This window comes from Penicillium macrosclerotiorum, assembly GCF_028827735.1.
Source record: "Penicillium macrosclerotiorum strain IBT 26536 chromosome Unknown utg000008l_segment0_segment0, whole genome shotgun sequence".
Lineage (NCBI taxonomy): Eukaryota > Fungi > Ascomycota > Eurotiomycetes > Eurotiales > Aspergillaceae > Penicillium > Penicillium macrosclerotiorum.
This window is the reverse complement of record NW_026643087.1, coordinates 2,022,119-2,042,280: the sequence shown is the minus strand read 5'-3', so window position 1 is coordinate 2,042,280 and position 20,162 is coordinate 2,022,119. Positions and strand designations below refer to the sequence as shown.

General features: G+C 53.6%; 6 protein-coding genes across 6 annotated transcripts; 4 read left to right on the top strand and 2 right to left on the bottom strand.

Annotated features, from left to right (window-relative positions):
• Positions 1 to 2,245: 2,245 nt before the first annotated feature.
• N7462_008907 (Zn(II)2Cys6 transcription factor) lies at positions 2,246 to 4,510 on the top strand (the record flags this gene model as incomplete). Its single annotated transcript, XM_057080621.1, has 3 exons — positions 2,246 to 2,387; positions 2,486 to 2,686; positions 2,790 to 4,510. The coding sequence occupies 3 exons, from the start codon at positions 2,246 to 2,248 to the stop codon at positions 4,508 to 4,510; spliced, it is 2,064 nt and encodes a 687-aa protein (XP_056930949.1).
• Positions 4,511 to 7,398: 2,888 nt separating this feature from the next.
• N7462_008906 (uncharacterized protein) lies at positions 7,399 to 8,115 on the top strand (the record flags this gene model as incomplete). Its single annotated transcript, XM_057080620.1, has 1 exon — positions 7,399 to 8,115. One exon carries the CDS (start codon positions 7,399 to 7,401, stop codon positions 8,113 to 8,115), a length of 717 nt encoding a protein of 238 aa, XP_056930948.1.
• A 2,286-nt stretch (positions 8,116 to 10,401) lies between these two features.
• On the top strand, positions 10,402 to 10,830 carry N7462_008905 (uncharacterized protein; the record flags this gene model as incomplete). Its single annotated transcript, XM_057080619.1, has 1 exon — positions 10,402 to 10,830. The coding sequence occupies one exon, from the start codon at positions 10,402 to 10,404 to the stop codon at positions 10,828 to 10,830; it is 429 nt and encodes a 142-aa protein (XP_056930947.1).
• A 2,824-nt stretch (positions 10,831 to 13,654) lies between these two features.
• On the top strand, positions 13,655 to 14,871 carry N7462_008904 (uncharacterized protein; the record flags this gene model as incomplete). The annotated part of the gene is made up of 2 exons (XM_057080618.1): positions 13,655 to 14,423; positions 14,489 to 14,871. 2 exons carry the CDS (start codon positions 13,655 to 13,657, stop codon positions 14,869 to 14,871), a joined length of 1,152 nt encoding a protein of 383 aa, XP_056930946.1.
• Positions 14,872 to 15,614: 743 nt separating this feature from the next.
• Positions 15,615 to 16,388, bottom strand: N7462_008903 (putative secretory component protein shr3; the record flags this gene model as incomplete). The annotated part of the gene is made up of 2 exons (XM_057080617.1): positions 15,615 to 16,219; positions 16,343 to 16,388. 2 exons carry the CDS (start codon positions 16,386 to 16,388, stop codon positions 15,615 to 15,617), a joined length of 651 nt encoding a protein of 216 aa, XP_056930945.1.
• A 422-nt stretch (positions 16,389 to 16,810) lies between these two features.
• Positions 16,811 to 19,203, bottom strand: rim8 (pH response protein PalF; the record flags this gene model as incomplete). Its single annotated transcript, XM_057080616.1, has 3 exons — positions 16,811 to 17,963; positions 18,032 to 18,663; positions 18,736 to 19,203. The coding sequence occupies 3 exons, from the start codon at positions 19,201 to 19,203 to the stop codon at positions 16,811 to 16,813; spliced, it is 2,253 nt and encodes a 750-aa protein (XP_056930944.1).
• Positions 19,204 to 20,162: the final 959 nt, after the last annotated feature.

Here is a 20,162-nt window from a genome sequence, read left to right as displayed (position 1 = left end):
CAAGAGGGAAGACAAGAGTGGAAGGAGGGGCTGGACACACCGGCTCACAGCCACACGCGATGTGATCGGAGCCGGGGCCATCGTCGAGAGGCGGGGTTGCGGGTTGAGCTACAGCTCCAGAACTCCTCCGCCCACCGGGACGTGATGGATCACCGAGGAAACCATCTGTCGTCATGTGTCCGCCTCGAGCATACAGGTTACCTGTTCTAGCTTGATCCCAAACTGCTTTGACGGAGGGTTGGCATCCCCTACGGAGTCCACTCCACCCGACCCAGGCCCAGTCTGCCTTTCCCAGTTGATGCGGCTGAGATGGTTCTACACGTATTACACGGTGACTTCCCGTCCTGGCCATGAGCGAGCGTCGGGTCAGCCAGCTACCAGAACAGGGCAGAAGATCACGAACCTGCCGACGAGCCTGACTGGGCCATTCCGAGATCGTCGTGTTGGACCAGGAGCACATGGGGAAGGGTCGAGTTAATTCCAGTTAAGTTCTACTATTTTGGGAACCGTAGACGAGTCCTCTCGATTTATTAATAGCAAATTCGTCCCGAAGTAGAGTTTGTATATTGCATCCTCCCGGTGCATGCATGGTGATGGGCTCTTGCAGCTTGGCCAAAATCCTAGGAAAGGGAGACGGGGAGAGAGGGGGTGGGAGGATCAATTGGGTGTCAATTGAGGGTCAATTTGCCCAAAAAGGGGACTTAGCCCAATTTCCAGCTGAGACGGGCGGTTAAGTGTTGCTAATTAAGGGAGTATATGCACGTTAAAATCTGAACGACTCGACCTTATCACATCACATCCCCGTGCAGCCGAGTGGGCCTGGATTTTCCCCTGTCTGCTGGCCATCATTGGCCCCCAACCACCGGCCACCGCTTGGACATCTCGTCGAGGTCCCGATGGACGGGCCAATGGACGCATGAGGAGTTCAAAGCTTGGCTTGCTCCACCGTGGCCCGGGGCCCGTCACATCACAAGGCACATTCCTTTCGGCCAGTCGGGGCATGGAGTGGGTTCGTCTTGCTCCACCGTTCTACACCACGCCCGACCACGCCGGAGGTGATGCTGCAGCACATCGCATCTCGTTCATGGGCACGGTCCCCAAGCAGCTAGCCGTCTCGTGCAGGGTGCAGCAACTCTCGAATTTTTGGCGGGTTTGTTCCCGAATAGTCCCCAAATTTAGACTCCTCTCGCGGAGCACACTCTTCTCAATCTGCGTTGCGATTTTGAGGATGTTGCGATCCCGATTCAGCACATCGGCCCGGCCTGGTATTGCTGGAGGGGCCGGCCCCCAAAAACCAGGCCCTAGCTCTCCTTTTTGTTTTTCCTCCGGCTTAGAAGAGGAAAAAATTTTGGCATCGGTCGTAGCAAGGCGGATTTGTCAGAGCAAGGCCAACAGCTCTCGTTCCTGTTGGTTGGAAGTCTGTGATAGTCCCATCGATACAACCCGGGGAGGGTCTTTGGAGACTCTTCGAGCCTAGGGCGAGCCCGTAATCCACCAGTGAGCAAGTAGCGGATGCAGGAATCCCTGTTGCACGCACAAACCCCTCTTCTGACGTTCTGACTGGCTTCTTCCGGGCTTCTGACTGGCTTCCGGCCCGTCGATGTCCCTCCACTCCCCATCCGCGCTCTCGAGGAGAAAGCTCGCGATCGATGTGCAGGACGCTAGTCCCATGCGACCTCGCCCTAAAAAAAGATAGTTAATTGACCCAAATTTAGCCCATTGCGATATTAACCCATCTTCTCTCGACTGTGATTCGTCGTCGCATCTGTTGCGCAGGCCTGTCCCAGCCCGTTTGGGGGGGGGGTGATCCCCCCTCCCAACCCCGTCACTAACAGCCCCCCAATTCTCCAATGCTCCCGATCCTGCAGCGAAAGCCTAGTGTCCCGGCAGGTGGGTTCCAAAATAGAAACACTCGTTCTGTCGCAAAGCTATCATGAGTTTTAAAGCTTCCCCGATCCCTCCAGCACTAAAAACTTGAAACCCTCATCTTCAAGTTGCACGGTCAACCACCCACAGTCTTTCAATTCTATACTCCTTTAGAAGGCAAAGACTGCTGGCTCAGCTTTGCCATATAATATATTCCCCCAATCGGTTCTATACCCACCTGCTTCGCTAGCCGCCCACCATTTGGTCTTGAAGCCGTCTGTCCCTCCCTCTTGACTAGGCGCCGACAATTTGATACACTTTGGTACAATCGCTTCGGAGGTTTCTACTGTTTGGTACTCGCTCAGTTACATTTCCCAAAATGCCTTCCTCCAAAAAGAGTTCTACCACCATGTCGTTGAACAGTAAAGCTACCAAGTCGGGTCTTGCGTCTCTCCCAGCCGAAAACGGCTCTTGTACCACGGGTGAACGGCCAGGCAAGGCGCATAAGCGATCCCGGTCCGGTATGTTTTCCTCACTGCCCCCTCCCCCCGCCCCTTCCTTATATCATCCTTCCGAGGGAGATCCATGGCCTGACGATCGGGTCTTCTTCTCCTGATAGGATGTTTCACATGTCGCCTGCGTCGCAAGAAATGCGATGAGATGCACCCATCTTGTACCGCTTGTGTCAACCTCAGTGTACGATGTGAATTTAAGCGCCCCTCATGGTGGGGGAACGCCGAGCAGCGACGAACCCAAAAGGAGCGCATCAAGAATAAAATTAAGCAGACGAAAATGATTGAACGAAATGGCACTCAGCCAGGTAAGGGCAAACCCTCATCCGCGTTGTGACTTCTAGCGTGACGACTAGTACTTTTCCTCGTTGCCCTAATGTATACTAATCTATAAACTATCTACATCACCAGACCCGACCTTCCGCCCTCGCAACCTGTCCATGTCCTCCCCCATTTCCGGCTCGCCCGAGTACGATTTTAGCCGCCCAGTATACGCGGAGCCTCATGATATCTTCTCCTCGCATCTTCCCACTCCGGGCTTGGGAACTGCGCCTTATGGACCTTACGCACCCCCATATGAGATCGATGTGAAAACGGAACGACAAACGTTCATCAATGACGTCCCCATGCGCCACGATTCCTCCACGTCCACGTTTAGCGCTTTCGCCCCGCCGCAGCTGAGCGCTCCCTTGCCCACCTATGCTGGTGATGATTGGTTTGGCGAGGAGTACTTCACGCAGGCCTCGACGTTCCACGGTGTCAACGCTGGTGCCGTGGAGTCTAACGTTGATCAAACATCATCGTTGTGGACCCAAAGCAATATCTTGGTGAATGAACATGATCAGCCCCTTCTCGACCATTTCATCCACAATGTTCTTCGGCAAATGTTCCCGGTCCTCGAAGCTCATCAACGAGGACACTTGCGTGCCCAGGCAATTCTGCGCGCCCTTGAGACCAACAAATGCTACCTCCACTGTTGTCTCAGTGTTGCTGCCATCCACCTCAAGACCACTGAAGGACTAGTCGGTGAACAAATTGATCATGATATCATGCGCCACCGTTACGATGCAATTTCCCAATTATGCCAGGCCTTGGGAGAGGACCAGAACCTCGAGGAGATCCTTGACGCCACCCTCGCCATGATCTTCTTCCACTGCTCTGTGGGTCCTTCGGACGATTACCTGCCCGATATCCCTTGGTTCGATCACTTCCAGGCCGCTTCCAACCTGGTCACCCGGCTTGGACTCCCCACGAAGTCTCTGGAATACCAGAACGGATATATGGTTCCGTCTTTCAGCATGACTCTGACGTCCTGGATTGACATCCTCGGCTCGACCATGATCGGCAAGACTCCTCAATTTGCACACACTTATCGATCAAAGCACCTCAGTGGAACGCCCAGTGGATTGCGCGAGTTGATGGGCTGCGACGACCGAATCATGTACCTGATCTCAGAGATTTCCTGTCTCGACTCGCTGAAGAGCGAAGGCCGAGTCGATGACCTTGCCGTCTGCTCCCACGTTCAGGCCCTCGGCAGCCAGTTGAAGTATACCGAGCCGGCCGACTCAACCCTGGAGAACCCTTTCTCCTCTGCCACCGGGTCCATCCGCCCCGAGGCGCTCACCAAGACCATGTCCTCCATTTTCCGGAGCGCTGCGCGGATCTACTTGTGCAGTCTAGTGCCCGGCTTCGACCGCAACCAAGCCAGCAACGAGAATCTGATCTCGGCCGTCACCAACGCGCTTCAGTATGTGCCCGCCGGTCCCCACGGTTTCGACCGCTCCCTGGTCTGGCCCCTCCTCATGACTGGCGTCCACTCCACGCCTTCCAGCCAATTCCGCGCCGTTCTTGCCGAACGCGCCGCCGCTCTGGGAGACCACGCCGACCTCGGCAGCTTCGGCCGCATGTACCGCCTCCTCCAGGAGGTGTGGAGACTCACTGATGATGACTCCGCCAACTTGGAGGCTTCGTCTGGCGATCCATACTGCACAGCGCTCCCCAGCCCCGTCGCCAAGCTAGAGCCGATCGAGTCACAATCACCCAACAGTGGCGGCGGCCGAGAAATCAAGCGCCAGCAAGTGCAATGGCGCGATGTAATGCGCCGCAACAACTGGCACTATCTTCTGATTTAAAATCGTTTCTATATTATGAAGACTTTCGTTTTTGGTTTCTTTTTTCTTTTCTTTCTCGGGGGAAGGGCTCTTCCTCCTCATATATTATTACCTTGACGGTAAAAGATACCCAATCATTCCGCGGACACGGCGTTAGATCTCCCACCTGTTCTTTGTTACAACTCCCCCCCCCCCTATATCCTTCGCTCATAGGGTGTTTCAGTTTTGTTCTTCTTTCCCTTAGCCCACCTCCCTCTATTCTCCTCCTTATAATCCGCCATTCCTGTCCTGCGGGACAGGGCAGGAGTTGGAATTAATGGTAGCTAGTGACGAGTCCGGGACTATTTTGTTTTGTTCCCCTGGGCGCTGCTTGAGGAGCTCTTAAGTTGGGGTTTCGATGCTTGGTCTATGTATAGTCTCGTTGATTTGATTTGTGCGCAGGACATGCTTGCGTGCTCGTTCTGAAGTACGAGAGCTAAAAAGAAAAACACAAACTCGAAAAATTAAATATCTTTGAATACGCTTCTACTCGAATGTTGAAGAAATCCATTTCGTTCAAAAGCTGAATATAAATTCCATGTAAAAGAAGAGATAGAAGAAGATTGGGAATCGGTATTGCTTGTTCGGTGTAGAGACTACCTACATATATATATGTGTGTGTGTGTGTTTCGCCTTAGGAGACACCACCCCCATGACGGGAACGAATGCATCAATTTCCAGCGGACGAATAAGCCGAGACGGCAAACCCAGTCTGGAGATGGAGGGCAAATGACGACAAGGAAGAGACCACATGTTCCTGTACAGGCCCCCCCTGCTGGATTTGCGCAGATTGCTGTGCCATGACGCGCCCCCTCTGATACAGCCCTGAAGATCAGTCTATCCTGACCGCATAGTGCACTCATAACATCTCCTCCCATTATCTCCTGAAGACCAACGCATCCCCGCTCCACATGTAACAACAACCCACAGGATGAGGGTCTAGGGTCCAGTCTTTTACGGTCATCTTAGACAACCTGCTACTTCCATGGGAGACCCAACTGGCTCAGATTATCATTGACCCGCACCAAGCCAGCCTGCTGCGATCTCCAACAAGGCTTGGTCTGAGAACATCTCTGGGGATGTGGGCGCGAGACGCTCAGTTTCATAACAAGCGGTTATATGCGACAAAGCTGTTCCCTCCAGCCGATGCGCGCTCGAGTATAGAGCATGATGCTTGGCAGTGAAGGGGTTCTAGCGAATTGAGTACTGAAGCATACATGCATAGGGGAGAGGTTTCGAAGGGGGAAAAGGAGATTCCCCTGGCTTCTAGGGTTTCTTGCATGCAGCGAGCTTCCGTGAAGAAACAGGGGAATGCATTTACACATCCTGCATGCACCTCAGGATATTCCCCGTGGCTATTCTTAGGGGGAATGGGGGCAAAGGATCTGAGAGAACTAGGAGCCGATGGGCTCTGAAGAAGAGTGGAGGTGGCTGGAAAGGCGCGAAAGACGTGCAGGGTGACTGGGAGTGGGGACAACTATTGGCTCTGGGGGAGAACAATGTTGGAGATGGGCGCTTCCCGCAGTGAAGCTTCCGGCTCAAAACGCAACAGGGCGGGCGCGTCAAGGTGAGATAGCGATGGCAGTCGATGCCAAGGCTGAATTTCACTCTGGCATTGCACGCCGGGGGGCCCCTTGGGCGAGGCGCCGCCGCACAATGAAGGATGCGCGCGTAAGTTGCTGGCGAACCACACGCTTATCTGGGTGAATGGTGGCTTGGGAATACAGCTGTTGTCCCTGGCAACAGTCACTTTCTCTTGGGTCTGGCGGCTTCTGGGGCATAAGGAGGAAGGGGGGCCGATAATTCAGGATTCAGATGGCGCGCGCGATTAGTGTGTGCTGGGGGAGTGTGAAGAATGATGGAGTGGCCATGAATCACAAGTTAGTCACAAGCTATGACAGTATAAGGGGGGGAGGACAATTATAAAGACAAGGGGACCAGACACTAGGTCCTGGTCGCTTCACCACCCGTTTTTTTTTTGTCTATCACTTGGAATCGACTTAGATCTATAGTGACATCGAGCCCGAGCTGGCTCTCCGTCTTTCCGTCTTTCGTTTCGTTGCGTCCTTCTGTGAGACATATATACCTCGCTGTTCCTTGACGGGACTGAACCTGGTTGAACGATTTTCAACTATATACTTGTCAACCACGTCATCCCAAACTCGATCCCTCTGGAATTTGCTAGTCTGAGAATCAGACTAGAACGTGTGTGTACACCCTCACCTACTATCTGACTCTTGGTTCCCTCATTCAGCCAAGTGTAAGTTCTTTTTTTTTTTCGTTTATTTTTGGTCTTCGGCTGTCCTCTAGCCGCCGAGGTTGCTTGGGACGGGTTTGGGGGCGGCGTTCCGCCCCCACCTCTCGACCCCCTAAACCCCTAAACTCCCCCCCCTCTTATGGCCGACGTAAACTGACTGGAAAGATTGCCCACAGCTGTCTCGTCTCTATACCGTCATAACGGTCAGAACCGTCAGAACCGTCACAAACGTTACCGCCGTTACATACCATACTGGACGGCATTCGAGCTCATACTTCCACCGTTTCCCACCCCCTCGCTCCCCCAAAGTGCATCTAGATAAAACAGTCTCCACGTCTTCTTTTCGCCGGCAAAAGAAGATTCCTTCGACCCACCTCTCCTTTCGTTCTGACTACTTCCAACACTTCCTTAACTTTGTGTTTGCCTTGATCGTTCGGTCCCCTCTTGTCCCACCAGACTTATTTAATCATCCCTTATCCCGGAATCACCGTTGGATTTCGAAATCCCGGCCTTGCTTGATACTCTCGTGAACCTCTCCAGCTTGCTCTTCTCTCCTGTCTGCATTGTAGCTTGACTCCCTGCAAGCTCCTTCTTCGGCCATCTTTCTGTCAAGATGCCGACCGTCAAACCAGTCCTGCCTCCGCTCAAGACTCCGAGGACAACGTCCTTCCCGTCGGAGCTGAATGATGACTGCCCCTCCAGCGTCTCCGACCTGATCAAACAAGAGGAGGACTCCAGCGCCAAATCGACGCCTCTCACTCCCCAGTCCGCCATTCCCAATTCCTATTTGAAGTTCCTCGAGGACTACAACTCCCTGTCCCCCAAGAACTCGGCAGCCTCGCCAACCTCGCAGCCGGGCAGTGCCCGCAGCAGCACCTTTTCGTCGCAGCCGGGCAGCGCGTTAAGTAGCACCTTTTCCTTTGGTGACTTCGCCCGCTCACCCACCGTGTCGCTGCCCCCGCCGACGCCGGCCTCGGCCGGGCCCTCACGCCGGAGCTTCCAAATCCCTCGCCGCCTCCGCATCCCCCAATCTTTCAAGTACTCCTCACCCACCACCGACTCGCCCAAAAGCGCGACCAGCCTGCGCACCCCCTTCTCGCCGTCTCACGACTGGCGCATCCGCTACCTGGACCCTCCGCGCAGCGCTACCGGCAAGCCCGTTAGCGTCAAGCAGGTCGTCACCCGCACCGTCACCTACAAGCGCACCCACCTCGAGGCACCGCCCAAGGGCAAGCGCCGCAAGTGTCGCGAGATCAGAGAGAGCAAGGAACTCCAGGACGAGAAGGAGCATCGGGATAGCAAGGAACACAAAGAGGCGGACGAGCTCTGATCTGCGATTGGACTCATGCTCCTCCTCCTCCTCCTTCCTCTTTAATGCGTTATGATGACCTGACTTGTTCTTTTTCTTTTCTCTGGGAGATCTCCATTTTTCTTTTGTTTTGCATTGGGGCTAGCTCAGGACTATTAGCGAGAGATCTGGTGTTATTCTTTTTTTTTTTTTGGCGGTGTCTGACTGGGCGTTATTTGTTCAAAATCATACAGCACAGCTTGTGGACTGTCTCTTGTTTACATACGTTGCTACATTTCGACGGTCTAGGCTTCACCTTTCTTTCGTCTCTTAATGCAGTAATTCTACAAAGTCTGATCTGTGTTCACTTTCTGCTCCCGCTGGTATCCCGTGTGTAGACTTTCATTAACTCCTCGCTGACGATCAGACCAGCCATGCGAAATTTGGACCCGACGAATTGTTGGATCTAGATCCGCATCGCCACTCCCAGGATAGTCCCAGGCTTTACACCGACATTTGAAGTCTTTCTTCGAACAGCACAGCGCGAATTGGAAGCCAGCCTTAGAAAAAGTAAAAATAAAAACAAGCAGCTATATCTTCGATGGTCGTGGCCCGACTGTTGGACGGGCCTTGCGCACCCATTGGATGGGTCGGGGCGACCGGGTCTAACCCGCTGTGGTCTTTGGGCAGGTCGCGCTCTGCGCTGGGCACGTCATGCCGGGCGTGGTCAAATCGGATTTCTCGCGCGTAGCAAAAGCCCCTAATCTCTCGATGCCGAACCAACAGCTCTCCGCGTCGCGGATAGGGCAGGACCACGTCAGAGCAAGGCCCGTCGCTTTGACCGCGAAAACGCGGTCGGGGGGAGGTGGCAGGGCTACGCCCCCAAACCCGTAAACCAACACTCCCTACCGGCTGTGAGTGGGAGGCTCAACAGCGAGATTGTTGGTATCATCCACCCTTTTGCATTGTACGTCGACCAGGATCTTTGGCGGAGAACATTCCACGTGTAAACCACAGCCTCCGGGATTTTTCGTTCATTTGGGGGTGCGGGTTGAATCATTGGGTTGTTGGAAGGGCATATAGCAGATGATCATGGGGGAGGTTCTTTTTTGGGGACATGTTTGATATGATCTGACCCCTAGTTTCAAGGGAGGTAGCTCCTGCGGAGAGAAGCACAATTGGGACGATTCATTTTTCGATTATAGCTAGTATTTGCGTCACTCCTATCCGCATTGGGTGAAAACCTGGAAGGTTCGCTAGCAAGGGTTAAGCCAACAAGTTCATCTTAAAGATCCTTCGCCCCCATATTGACGGCACGTCCGCATCTCACAAGTCGCGGGACGCGTTCGAGTCATGGTCGGAAGCGCATCTAGCTCGGTCCTTCCCCCAGACTTTATTGAGGAGCCTCTAGAGAGATGAGTTGCTGGATTGGGAAGGTAGAGGTCAATTCTAGCAAGGGCTCGGCGCGGCATACTATTGCGCGTCGTACAATTTGTAGATTCTTGATTGCAGATTCTAGAGACGAGTATGAACAGGGAAGCTCAAGCACGGATGAGAGAGAGCTCGTCATGCGGTATTTTCCCTGCAAAGACTCATCTCGCGTTGCCCACCTGGCCCTATATGTGCTCAAACTATAGGAGTTATAGGCAGGGATCTGGGCCTGGGGCCCTCTAGTGGGTAACGAAGTACAGTCCGTTCATGGACTGGAAGAGTGGGAACCCTCGACGTGACACCTGCTGGCAAAGTATGTAATGTTACAAGGACTGGTATTACAGGGATTACTACGTGAGATACGGTAACGCTGGTATACGACGACCGACCCTTCCATCACAATCACAATACAGGGACCCTCTCTGCGTGAGAGCAGCTCGGGGCACTCACTCTTTTCTACATAGTGTGCACACGAGGGTTGTGCTTGAAGAGCATGTCTTCCCCCTCCCCCGCTTCGATGTGTTCTGCACGGTGAATAGCGTTTGCACGCCTTGATCTCAAGCACACCCATCACACCAACCTAGGAGCAGAATTGCCTTTTTGGGGATAACCTGATGCAAGATGGGGATTCAAGCTGCAGCTGGCTGAGATATCACTGTGAAATTACAGACTGTGATTGGGCCATAAAGCGCATCTCTGGTTTCGAGTTGCGCTGAAGAATGCCCCTCCAATATACGGACATCTCCGCTTTCTGGTTTCAAGGGGAAGCTGTCTGTAGGCCGGGCACATTGTCACCTTTCTGATACAATGGTGTGGGTGAGGGTGTTGATATCACTATGGATTACATAGATTGACCAGACAAATTCATCTGGCAGATCGCCAATTCCAGTAGAACCGATGAACGGTTCAGAAACAACAGTACTCTGTACAGACTTCCGTATAGATACACGTACGGAGGATAACGTATGGCTCGGAGGCGCCGACCCAGCAGCACAATACAGCCCATACACCGGAGCCCCCTCCCTCGAAGAGGAACAAAACACAGACGCCGACAAAGAAGTCTACCGGCGAGGAAATAGAGTTCCGCAGTCCGTCACAGGCATCAGTTCACTACATTTCTACTCGCATGCGAGGCTTGATATTGGTCCGTTCCCCCCGGCTGCTATCACAGGCGATCCAGAGAAGAAGCAGAGCCTGCCCACCTCCCAAGTGTCCCGGCCAATGGGTAGGGAGGGGTCTGGCAGTCCTCAGAAGTGGGAAATGCAATTAAGCGCCGGCGCTATTCCTTGCCGGGAGAGCGGGACCCTCGCATGCCGGCCACGATAATCCAAGCCCCACTGGCGCCCGGGCTATGGGCCTCGCCCGTGGAACACCCATTGGCCAACCCCCCTTCCCCACCCCGGGAAGGTGCGACGTGACGTGGTAAAATTGTGCCTATTGTTGCCGCCGAGTATTTCCGTCTTACCACCAGCGAAACTGGGGGAGAAGGATCATTCGGTCAACACGAGGTGGAGCAGGGTGATTGGCTCCCATGCCAGCCGATCGATGAGCTACTCGCCGTACTCCGAGACCGTGTATCCATCGGCGTCCCCGAAGTCACTCGACGGGGAATGTCGCGATATGGCTAGGATCAGCCTGGCTACAGAATGAATCACAAGCAAGTAGTCACCGAGGTAAATGGAATAAGTGGAGATTGTAGTTTCAAAGTATCTGGTGCAAAGCTGGGCTATTCACAGAAGCCCCCTCCCAGGCAGAAGACTTTCAAGATGGACTTCATACGTACATACGTACATACTGTACATGCGGTTTTACTGGATACCACCAGTCATCGTCTGGGACTCAAACTATGTAAGCAGAGAGTAGCATTTGACCCAATAATATCGAGGAGATTCTCATTTGGTGCACCTTTTTGACCAATTACAGAGCGGGTCGGATATGTACACTCGAGGGGGTGCAGGAAACTTATGCAGTGTGATCACAGTGCTATATTTAACCCGCCAGCCAGTAAAGCGGAGCGTTCGAGTTCCCCACCATTCTGCGCATTTCTGTACTGTCTGTCCGGCATTTTTTAAGCTCAACTTAGATTGTCTACTGATATTGTCGGACCTCATCATCTCATATTCGACACCTCTCTCCCTCAACATTTCATCTTGTCCATCCAACAAGTCTTTCGTAGTAAACCTCTACCTGACAGTGCAGACGGAAAAACAGAATATCGTAGATTTCTGCCAAGAGACTGAACATGAGGCTCTCATTACTCAGCCAATTAGGTATAATGTCACCCTTCTATAGCTACATTTGACACAACAAAGCATATCTCTGAGTCCGTCGGCGGTGACAGCCGCCCGACGCAAATCTTCCGGCCTAAGACAGGCGAAATCAGTCAACCACTTTCTGAAGTCAACCCAATTGCTCAAATTGGTTGTAGTGACAGTGGAAATCCACCGATCGTAATCAAATAGCTGATATCCATACGACGTCAGCTTGCCGTCTTGCGGCCTTGACTGGTAGTGCAGGCTCAACCCCGGTTTCCATGCGCTAGTTCGCCTTCGATGGCAAGAAATTGTACGAGTTGATTTTTCAATGTTCCAAGAATAGCCCATGACGCGCAGCTGCTCTATTTTTGAACACCGCCGCGGCCGCTCAGATCCATATGTGACATGATTGAACTTTATGGTTATCGAACCGCCGGCCCGTACTGACGACGGGCGGGTATATCGAATTCCTCCACGCAAGCATTCTGCTTAATTATTGGCTAGAAAACTTCTGCTCGTGAAGCAGCTGGCAACCCTTGCCAGTGTGCACTCCTTCTTACACCAATCACCGCCCGCTCTTCAATTATACCGCCCGCCCATTCCTGCTCCACGTCCTTAATCGATTTAATTATAGAAAGATCTGGCTGGCACCTGAGCTATCCCCTGCATTTCTCCTCATCTTCGGGATGTTTTTCCTGCATGAGGGAACATGGTTGGTTCCCTCAATCCAAGCTCGTTGACCCCGAGCGTCTCGCAGATCTGCACTCGTACCGTTCTTCATTGCTCTTTCTTGCTATTTTTGCGAATACGTTTGCCGCTCATTTTATCTTCCTTGTCGATTGTACGATACTGTATCATACCTACGTAGATTTCCATGAGAAAAGTGATTCAAACGATGGTATTGTCCATCTTTGAAGCTTTTCATTCGCTCGCTGTCTTGGCCTGGGATCAACACACCTTCATCACAGCTTCCCGCCACTTCTTGCATCGTGTTGAGATACTAAAAATATAAACTATCACATCTTGCTAAAAATATTGGCAAGTGATCCAAAGCCTAGCATATGAGGAAAGGACCTATTTTTGAGCACCATGAGCCAGGTGCTTGAATCGTCCAGGTCAGGACCCCCTTTTGTTATGAGCATGCGATTCCCGCTCAATTGAAGATAACGACCTTGGCATGATCTCTTCTACCCTCTGGATTCTATATCTCAGCTACATGGAGCCCTAGGCTCACTAGGTTTCATCATGGCATTTCCAAGGCGTCCTCGTGTTTTGAGGTATCCCTTGATGTTATACACCCTCGATGAAACCCACTCCTTCCACTCGAAGCCAAAACATAAGTTCACCTCATAACATGCTGCTCAGTCATCACAGTCACTGGAAAAAACAAAGAGCTTCCTATGTCAGGCTTTCATCTGCGATATTCAAAGAATGCTCTTGGATGTGATTGATCTGATTATTTATGGTTCTCCACACGCTTCTATGAAAACAAACGCAGTTGGAAATAGATTCAGTCTTGTCTACCTGTTTGTTTTTTGATGATCCATTGATTCTGCAGATACCATAACTACTATCATTATTAATGCATGGGGCGTTCATTGTTGATCCCGGGGATGGAAGTATAGAGCGTAGTGACGTTCATTGTTTGGGTTTGCCAAGCCGTTGCTATAATTAGCCCTCCCACTTTTTATGCCGCGACTCTGTAGCCCTCGAACTCCTCATCCCGTGATCGGCAACATTGTGAACCCCCCCCCCCCCCACTCCTCCTCGTATGCAACTTGCTCTTGCTGACGACCGCGCCTCATATACTCGACCCCTGATTCAGCCGCCCGCCCCCATCCTCAAGCCTGAATCCTGACCTTAAAAGGTGCGCCTTGCATCCCACCGGTATAGCCATGACCCAGGCACCCCCCGCCTTCACCCCGGATAGTGAATTCGCTGAGCTGGAAACCCCGCGGGGTCCTAAGGCTGGTAGTCTCGCCATCACGGCCTTGGCTCGGTTCGAGTTTGAGGCTGGAAAGGGAAATGAGGGAACTAAGATCCTCATGATCGAGTGGGAGGACGATGATATCACACGCACCGCTTCGGATGGATCGTGGCATGTTTCGTGGGCGGGCAAGACGACTGTCCTGCCGGCCCACGAGCGGCCCAGTGACAATACCCGTCGCTTCTATTTCTTACTTCCACCGAATACCACGATTCCACCCATTGTCACCCTCTCATATGAACCCAAGGCGACGGACACAGACGGTACCCCCTCTGCCAAAGCTCGCGACAGCTTGCAGGTAAACCCGCTCCCTGCCATCTTCCCCCCTGAACTCGGTGCCACCGGCCGCTCAGCTGGCAAGAAAGGCGTGTTGCACACAATCTGGGCCAAGAAACGCCTGCGCGTCCTGGATGAGGAGATCCGGGATGAGTGCCGGAACAATGTCGAGGGTGTTGCCTTGCACATGGCAGTTCAAGAAAAGGAATGGATCGAGGCCAACTTCGGCATCGTACCGCGGGGCCTCGAAGGCATTGTGTCAAGTCATGAATCGTCAACCCCCGCGGCGTATCCCACAGGCCCGGCCACTCCCGTCTCGCCCATCAGTGGCCGCAAATTGACCGACAAGTTACGGGGATTGAAACTCCAGACGAGCGAGCGAGACCTTTCGGCGAAAGACAGTGCGTCTTTTTCCCTCTGCAAGACTTGCATATCATCTGATAACTAACAACTTGTACAAACATAGGCTCGAACCCTGCACACTTGCTTTCGCCACAGTCTCCAGACGTGGCTGTCTCCTCATTCAGCTCATTCCGAGGTCTCGCCAACCAGCCGTCTCACTCCATGCCCACGCCAGACACAAACCCTACCCCAACTCCAAGCTCACACCTCAATCCTTCTACATTCGAGCCTCTGCGCACCGTCGCGCTTCATCCGCCAGAGTCCTTGCAAGAAGCGCAACAGGCCAGCGGGCCCGGCGGCTTTGCGCCCATAGACTCGCTGGCCACAGCTAATTCCATGAGCAAGCTGACCCGCACGCCGAGCACCGAGTCCGGCGAGGGACTTTTCGCGAAAGCCCTGAGCCCCCGGTCTCCCGACCTCCCACGGAGCCCATTCTCATTCGCTTAATGACGTCTTGCTTTCTTTTTTGGGGGGCCTGACAGCGCAGGCCAGCCGCATTTGGGCCATTCTTTGCCTATATTTACCTCACGACATTGTTTTTTTTTGGTTTTTTTTTTTTCTTATTTTGCACTTCTAGATTCCCCTTCTGCGGTGTGACGACGACATATGCCACCATCTGTTGATACGTTAATGAACGGTCCCAACTCTCTCTCTCTCTCTCTCTCTCTTCCCCCGCTTCCCCTCTTTCTCACGACGATCAAAATGTCTGCATCTTCATTTCATATCATTCGTACAGAAATGCCATAGTGTGCTCTCCTCATGGGCCTGTGTACATAGACAATCCCCGAATCGACATTCATTCGAGATGTCCCCTCTTTCTTTCCCTTCCTCTGTCCAACTCCTCCATTCCTTCTGACTGGCAATATATTCAAGAAAAGGATAAATGTCTTTCTCGCCGGAGTAGAGTCCGGCCCATTCCCGATCTCCGTGGTAAAACACCCTCAGCGAATGGTTCACCCAGTTCATACGGGTCACCACTCGCCAAAAAGGAGAACAGGATGGATTATTACGGATTAGAGAACCCAATCCAACAAATAAAAAAGAAGGAGAAAAAAAAGGGGGAGGAAAAAGACAATTCGCCAAACTATACTACAACGCCCTCTCCTAGTTCTTTCCCACCAGCGCACCTCTCCAAACCCAAACAAGACAAAACAAGAAAGCAAAGAAGGGTTCGCTAATTCATCATGTGCCTAGTTACTCTTCTTCCGCTGGCTGCTCTGACGACCGGGCTTACCGGATGCCACGCCGGACGCCGTCGCTGATGAGCTCTCAGCCTCGCCCTTCTTGCCCGCCGCTAGCTCCGCGTACTCCTGCGCGTCCTTGCGCTCTGCGTACCACTGGCCGGCCTGGAGGACCAGAATGCCGACGAGGACGAGGGCAAGGATGGTGTTGCTTGCGGCGAGGACCTTAAGCGAGTCCTCGCGGCCGAGGATCTGGTCCTTCTCTTCGGGCGAGGTGGCAAGCTCGGCGCCGTACTGGCCGGCCGAGGCAAGGCGCAGGCCCTTGACGATGTTGGCGATGTAGACGGTGATGCCGCACATGTAGAGAACAAGCGAGGCGCCGTCGAAGAGCATGTTCGATTCAGAGGGCTTGTAGAGCTTTGTCACGAGACCAGCAAGCCCGAGAAAGATGACGATGTGGAGGATGCGCGGGATCAGCGGCGGCGAGGCATGCAGGAAGCGAAGGTGCGCCTCGAGATAGTCATAGTGCGAGGCGGGAGTTGGCGCAGTCGACCAGAGGATCGGATAGTCGTAGGGGAAGAGCGAGAAAATAATGCCCAGGAAAAAGCAGGTTGCTGGGGGAGGGCTGTCAGCGGAGGTCTTGGTGGCGGTTGGTGGTTACATCGGGGACCCATCTCTGTTCTTGGAGGGAGGGGGTCCTCGTCGCGGCAACTGGGGAGGGAGAAGGTTGGACTCACGGCAAAGGATGAGGAAGGTCGCGAACGACCCGCTCTTGAATGCCATTGTGTTCGGAAGGTGTAGCTTGGAGGAATTGGATACGGGGGAAGAGGAGAGAAACAGGGGGATCGAGGTTTATCGCTAAGCGGGTGCCAAGGCGGACCCCCAGAAACACGAGACATGATAAGGCTAATCTGGCCGGAGACAGGACAAGTAGTATCGAGCGACGAGGCTAGTCGGAAATCGGAAACTAGTACACACTCCACATCGTTCGGATGATAAAATGTCAACACGTCTTTGCTGATAGGTAGAGAGAAATGTTATGATACATTGGCTTTCCCAACGCCTCAACCGGCGCCGTGAGTTCGTAAATATGCGAGTAGTGGTATCTTCCCTGAATATCCTGGCCCCCAGATGCAAATAAAAAAAGAGTGAAAAAAATCTACATGAAATGAAAAATGAACAGAAAGCAAAAAGAGAATTTCGCTTTATCGCTGATACCGAGGGAGAGACTCGTCCGCATGCGCCACTCCGCCTACTAGCTGGTCGTCCTCGTCGAAGACTGGAGCCGTGGGAGAAGCAACTGGAGCACTGGGAGTACTGGGGCCTTCACCAGAATCGCCATTGATCTCCTCGAGGGGAGGTGCACTAGGCGCACTCGCTTCCGCCAGGAGCCGTTGCCGCTCCAACTCTTGCTTATCTTCCCCTGGGACAGAAGCTTCGGCAGGTTCTGGAGCTTGGCCATTGATGACCACCGTCTGTAAAGACTCTGCAGACCGGACGGCCTGGGGGACATCATCGGCAACTGGTGTAGGTAGGTGCTGATAGTCCTGCAGGTGGTGATCGTCTGGTAAGACGGGGGCGGTCGGCATTTCCAGTTCAGCATTGGACGGTCCTGCCTCGTCCTCTTCTGGGGGCTGGCTGGGTAGAAGGCCCTCTTCATGTAATCGCAGCCTAGTTTTCTCGTCCAGTGGCTCCTCCACTTCCGGGTGTGCTGTCATGGAGCCACTGGGATGGAACGATTGGGAGTAATCCTCAGGATACTCTGACCAATGAGTCTCGTCAGGGAAACCGTAGTCTTCTTGGCCATTGTATTCATGATTGTTCGGCATTGGGCTTGCTTCGGGCCAGTCTTCCCCATCTACCGGATTGATCACGACCGAGGATGCTAACGGTGCAATATGGATGGCTGATTCGGCAGTAGCGGACGACGTCCGCTCGAGGGTAGCTTGGCCACGCTGGGAATCCCGGGTACCCACAACCACCTCGAATGCAACGGAAATAACGCCCTTCTCACGGCGAACTTGATCAGTATCCAGGATGTTTCCTGCCCAATTGGCTGTGATGCCACTCCCATTTGCATCCGCTGGGTTCAGAATTTGGCCGCTGGGCGAGAACGTGCTGCCGCCCGACACCATGTTGAATCGTGGGAGGAAGCGATCAGGTGAAGTGATTTTGCCCCGTAGGTCTACAACAACCTCGACATAATATCGGAAATTAATCATCGAGCCCGGTACACGAGTGATAGTAGGAAATGCATCTTCGGGGACTCGAATCGATGTCTTCACAACCGCGGTCATGGTAGTGGGATCGACTATCAACGGGGCAAACGTTTGTGAGAGGTCCTTGCGGAAAGTGCAGCTCGTGCGGGTGGTGCCAAGAGTCAACCCCCGAGCCCAGTCCTGGAGCGCGGGTAGCAGTCCTCATACACGGGTTTCTTTCCGGCTGCCGTGGAACCGATGGGGATAGCCGGGTGAAGGTCGATACGGCCTTGTCGGTAGAGGGTCACAATGATCCCGTGCGCACTGCGCACCTGTTTCCAGTGGTTGATTGTAATTTTAACGGGCAAAGCATCTCCTGGAAGCACGCCTGCGCGCAAAACCTCGGCCTTTGCAGTGATTGTTTTATCGGAGATGGAGGGGGTGGCACTGCGGCCTTCACTATTCCGACCTCCTGTGCTGGTCGAGGAGCTTGGGTCGCTGGCAATATGGAAACTCTGGCTGCTGTTACTCGGTCGACTGGAAGAGCTCACGTTGCTAAGTGAGGGACTGAGAGGTGGGCGATTATCCACGGGAGTGGTTGCTGCGCTGATTGGGGTATCTATGGAGGAAGAGTCGGTTGCGGGGGTAGGTTCCGAGGTGGTTGATTTGGCCTTGGCTTTGGATTTGGAGCGCCTGGAAACTGGTTCAAGCGTGACAATTCGGGCTTTTGGGGCGGGAAAGGGGGCAATATCGATATTCTCGAGAAGGTTGATTCGCCTTCGGCAGGTCATGGTAGGGTTCATGGTAGTCGGTCGGGTAAGGGTGGATGTTAAGGAGTACGCAACGGTGCCTCGTTCGAACTAAAAACAAATCCCATCAGTTCCCCGGTTAGTATTGGTAAAGGAAAAGGCAATATCAGATAAGAGACGTACGTTGATGCTGCTGGGGAGCGCATAGGGAGGTAGTCCCATTTCGAAGCGAAACTTATATATGCCTTCTTTGAGACGTCCGTCACCACACAGGACCATTTCGTCCTCGAAGAGTGTTGCGAGACCATTGCCCATATACTCGGCGCCGCGACGACCCCGTCCCGGTCCCAGAAACCCGAAATCGGGGATGGTTTCTCCTGCGGGAACTGCGTTTTTGAACACCTTGACATATCCATGTAAACAAACGACTATATGTGTAATGCGTACTGGTCGTATAACGGTCAGGATGACCGTACCCTTGATGACATCTCCCGGAAAGTATGAACGCCATGGGTCGTCGGGTTCGATGTAGAAGTCGGTGATACTGCGGTTGCGGTTACCTAGCGGGGAGCGAAACTTGGACAGGAACGAGTTGCGATTCCGGCTGACCGGCACGGTGGAGGTCTTGGGGGGAGGAGGGATGGAGGACATGACACACGGTCGCCGTCGGTTACATCCATACAAGATCGTCAGACGGAGGTGAGGGTGAGAAGAATGTCTGGTGTCGGAGGGACCAGCAGGTCGCGAATCACAGATCGTGGGTCGTGACGAGGCCCTTGGTTGATAGAGCGGTCGGAAAAAGGCCCCTTAGAGGGGATGGACAGCACGCGCGATGGCGGGGTGGGAAGAGGGAGAGAAGACCGATCGGATCGAGGGAGGGAGGGAGGCAACACTGCCTACGCCCAGGAAGTCCAACGGAGCGACCGACACGTCCAGTCGTCCCTGTCGACTCGCGGGGAGACGGGGAGACGTCTCGAACACACTGGACACGGTCCGATTGCAAATGCCACGGTATGTGCCCGTGTCCGTGTCCGCCGGCAAGAGATTCCCCGGATCCAAGGAGAGGAATGGGAATTATGATCGAGAACCACCGGACCACATTGTTTCTCAGCGACACCACAGCGCAGGGGCCTGGATATCAAGGTCGCCCCCGCCAGGAACTCTCGCGTGGATGAGAACCGGGGGCCTCAGCCACAAGAAAAGAGATTCTGGGGGATGATCGTCTGTGGCCGCTGTGGCCGGTTGGAGGGGCGGTGATCTCAAGATAGCGGGATCTGTTTGTCTCGGAGAGACGGAGTACGGCGGGATCGAGGAACGAGGCGCGCAATGGAATGTGGGACTCCTGGGAACGAGGAGTGGCGCAAGCACGGAGACCGGGGAGGAGCCAGCAGGGATCAGGAGATCCAAGAGAGAGGGTGGAGGAACAGGAAGAGGGCTCCTAGAAGGTCCGACGAAGGCTGGATTCCGACCGAGGAGAAGAATGAAGAGGGAGGAAAAACGACGAGCGGAGGAGGAGAGGAGAAGGGAGTTGGGGATGGAGGTGAAGGAGAGTTCGTGATAAGCCTCGACCAGGCAGAGTCTAAGCCTAAGCCGCCTTAGCCAACGAGACC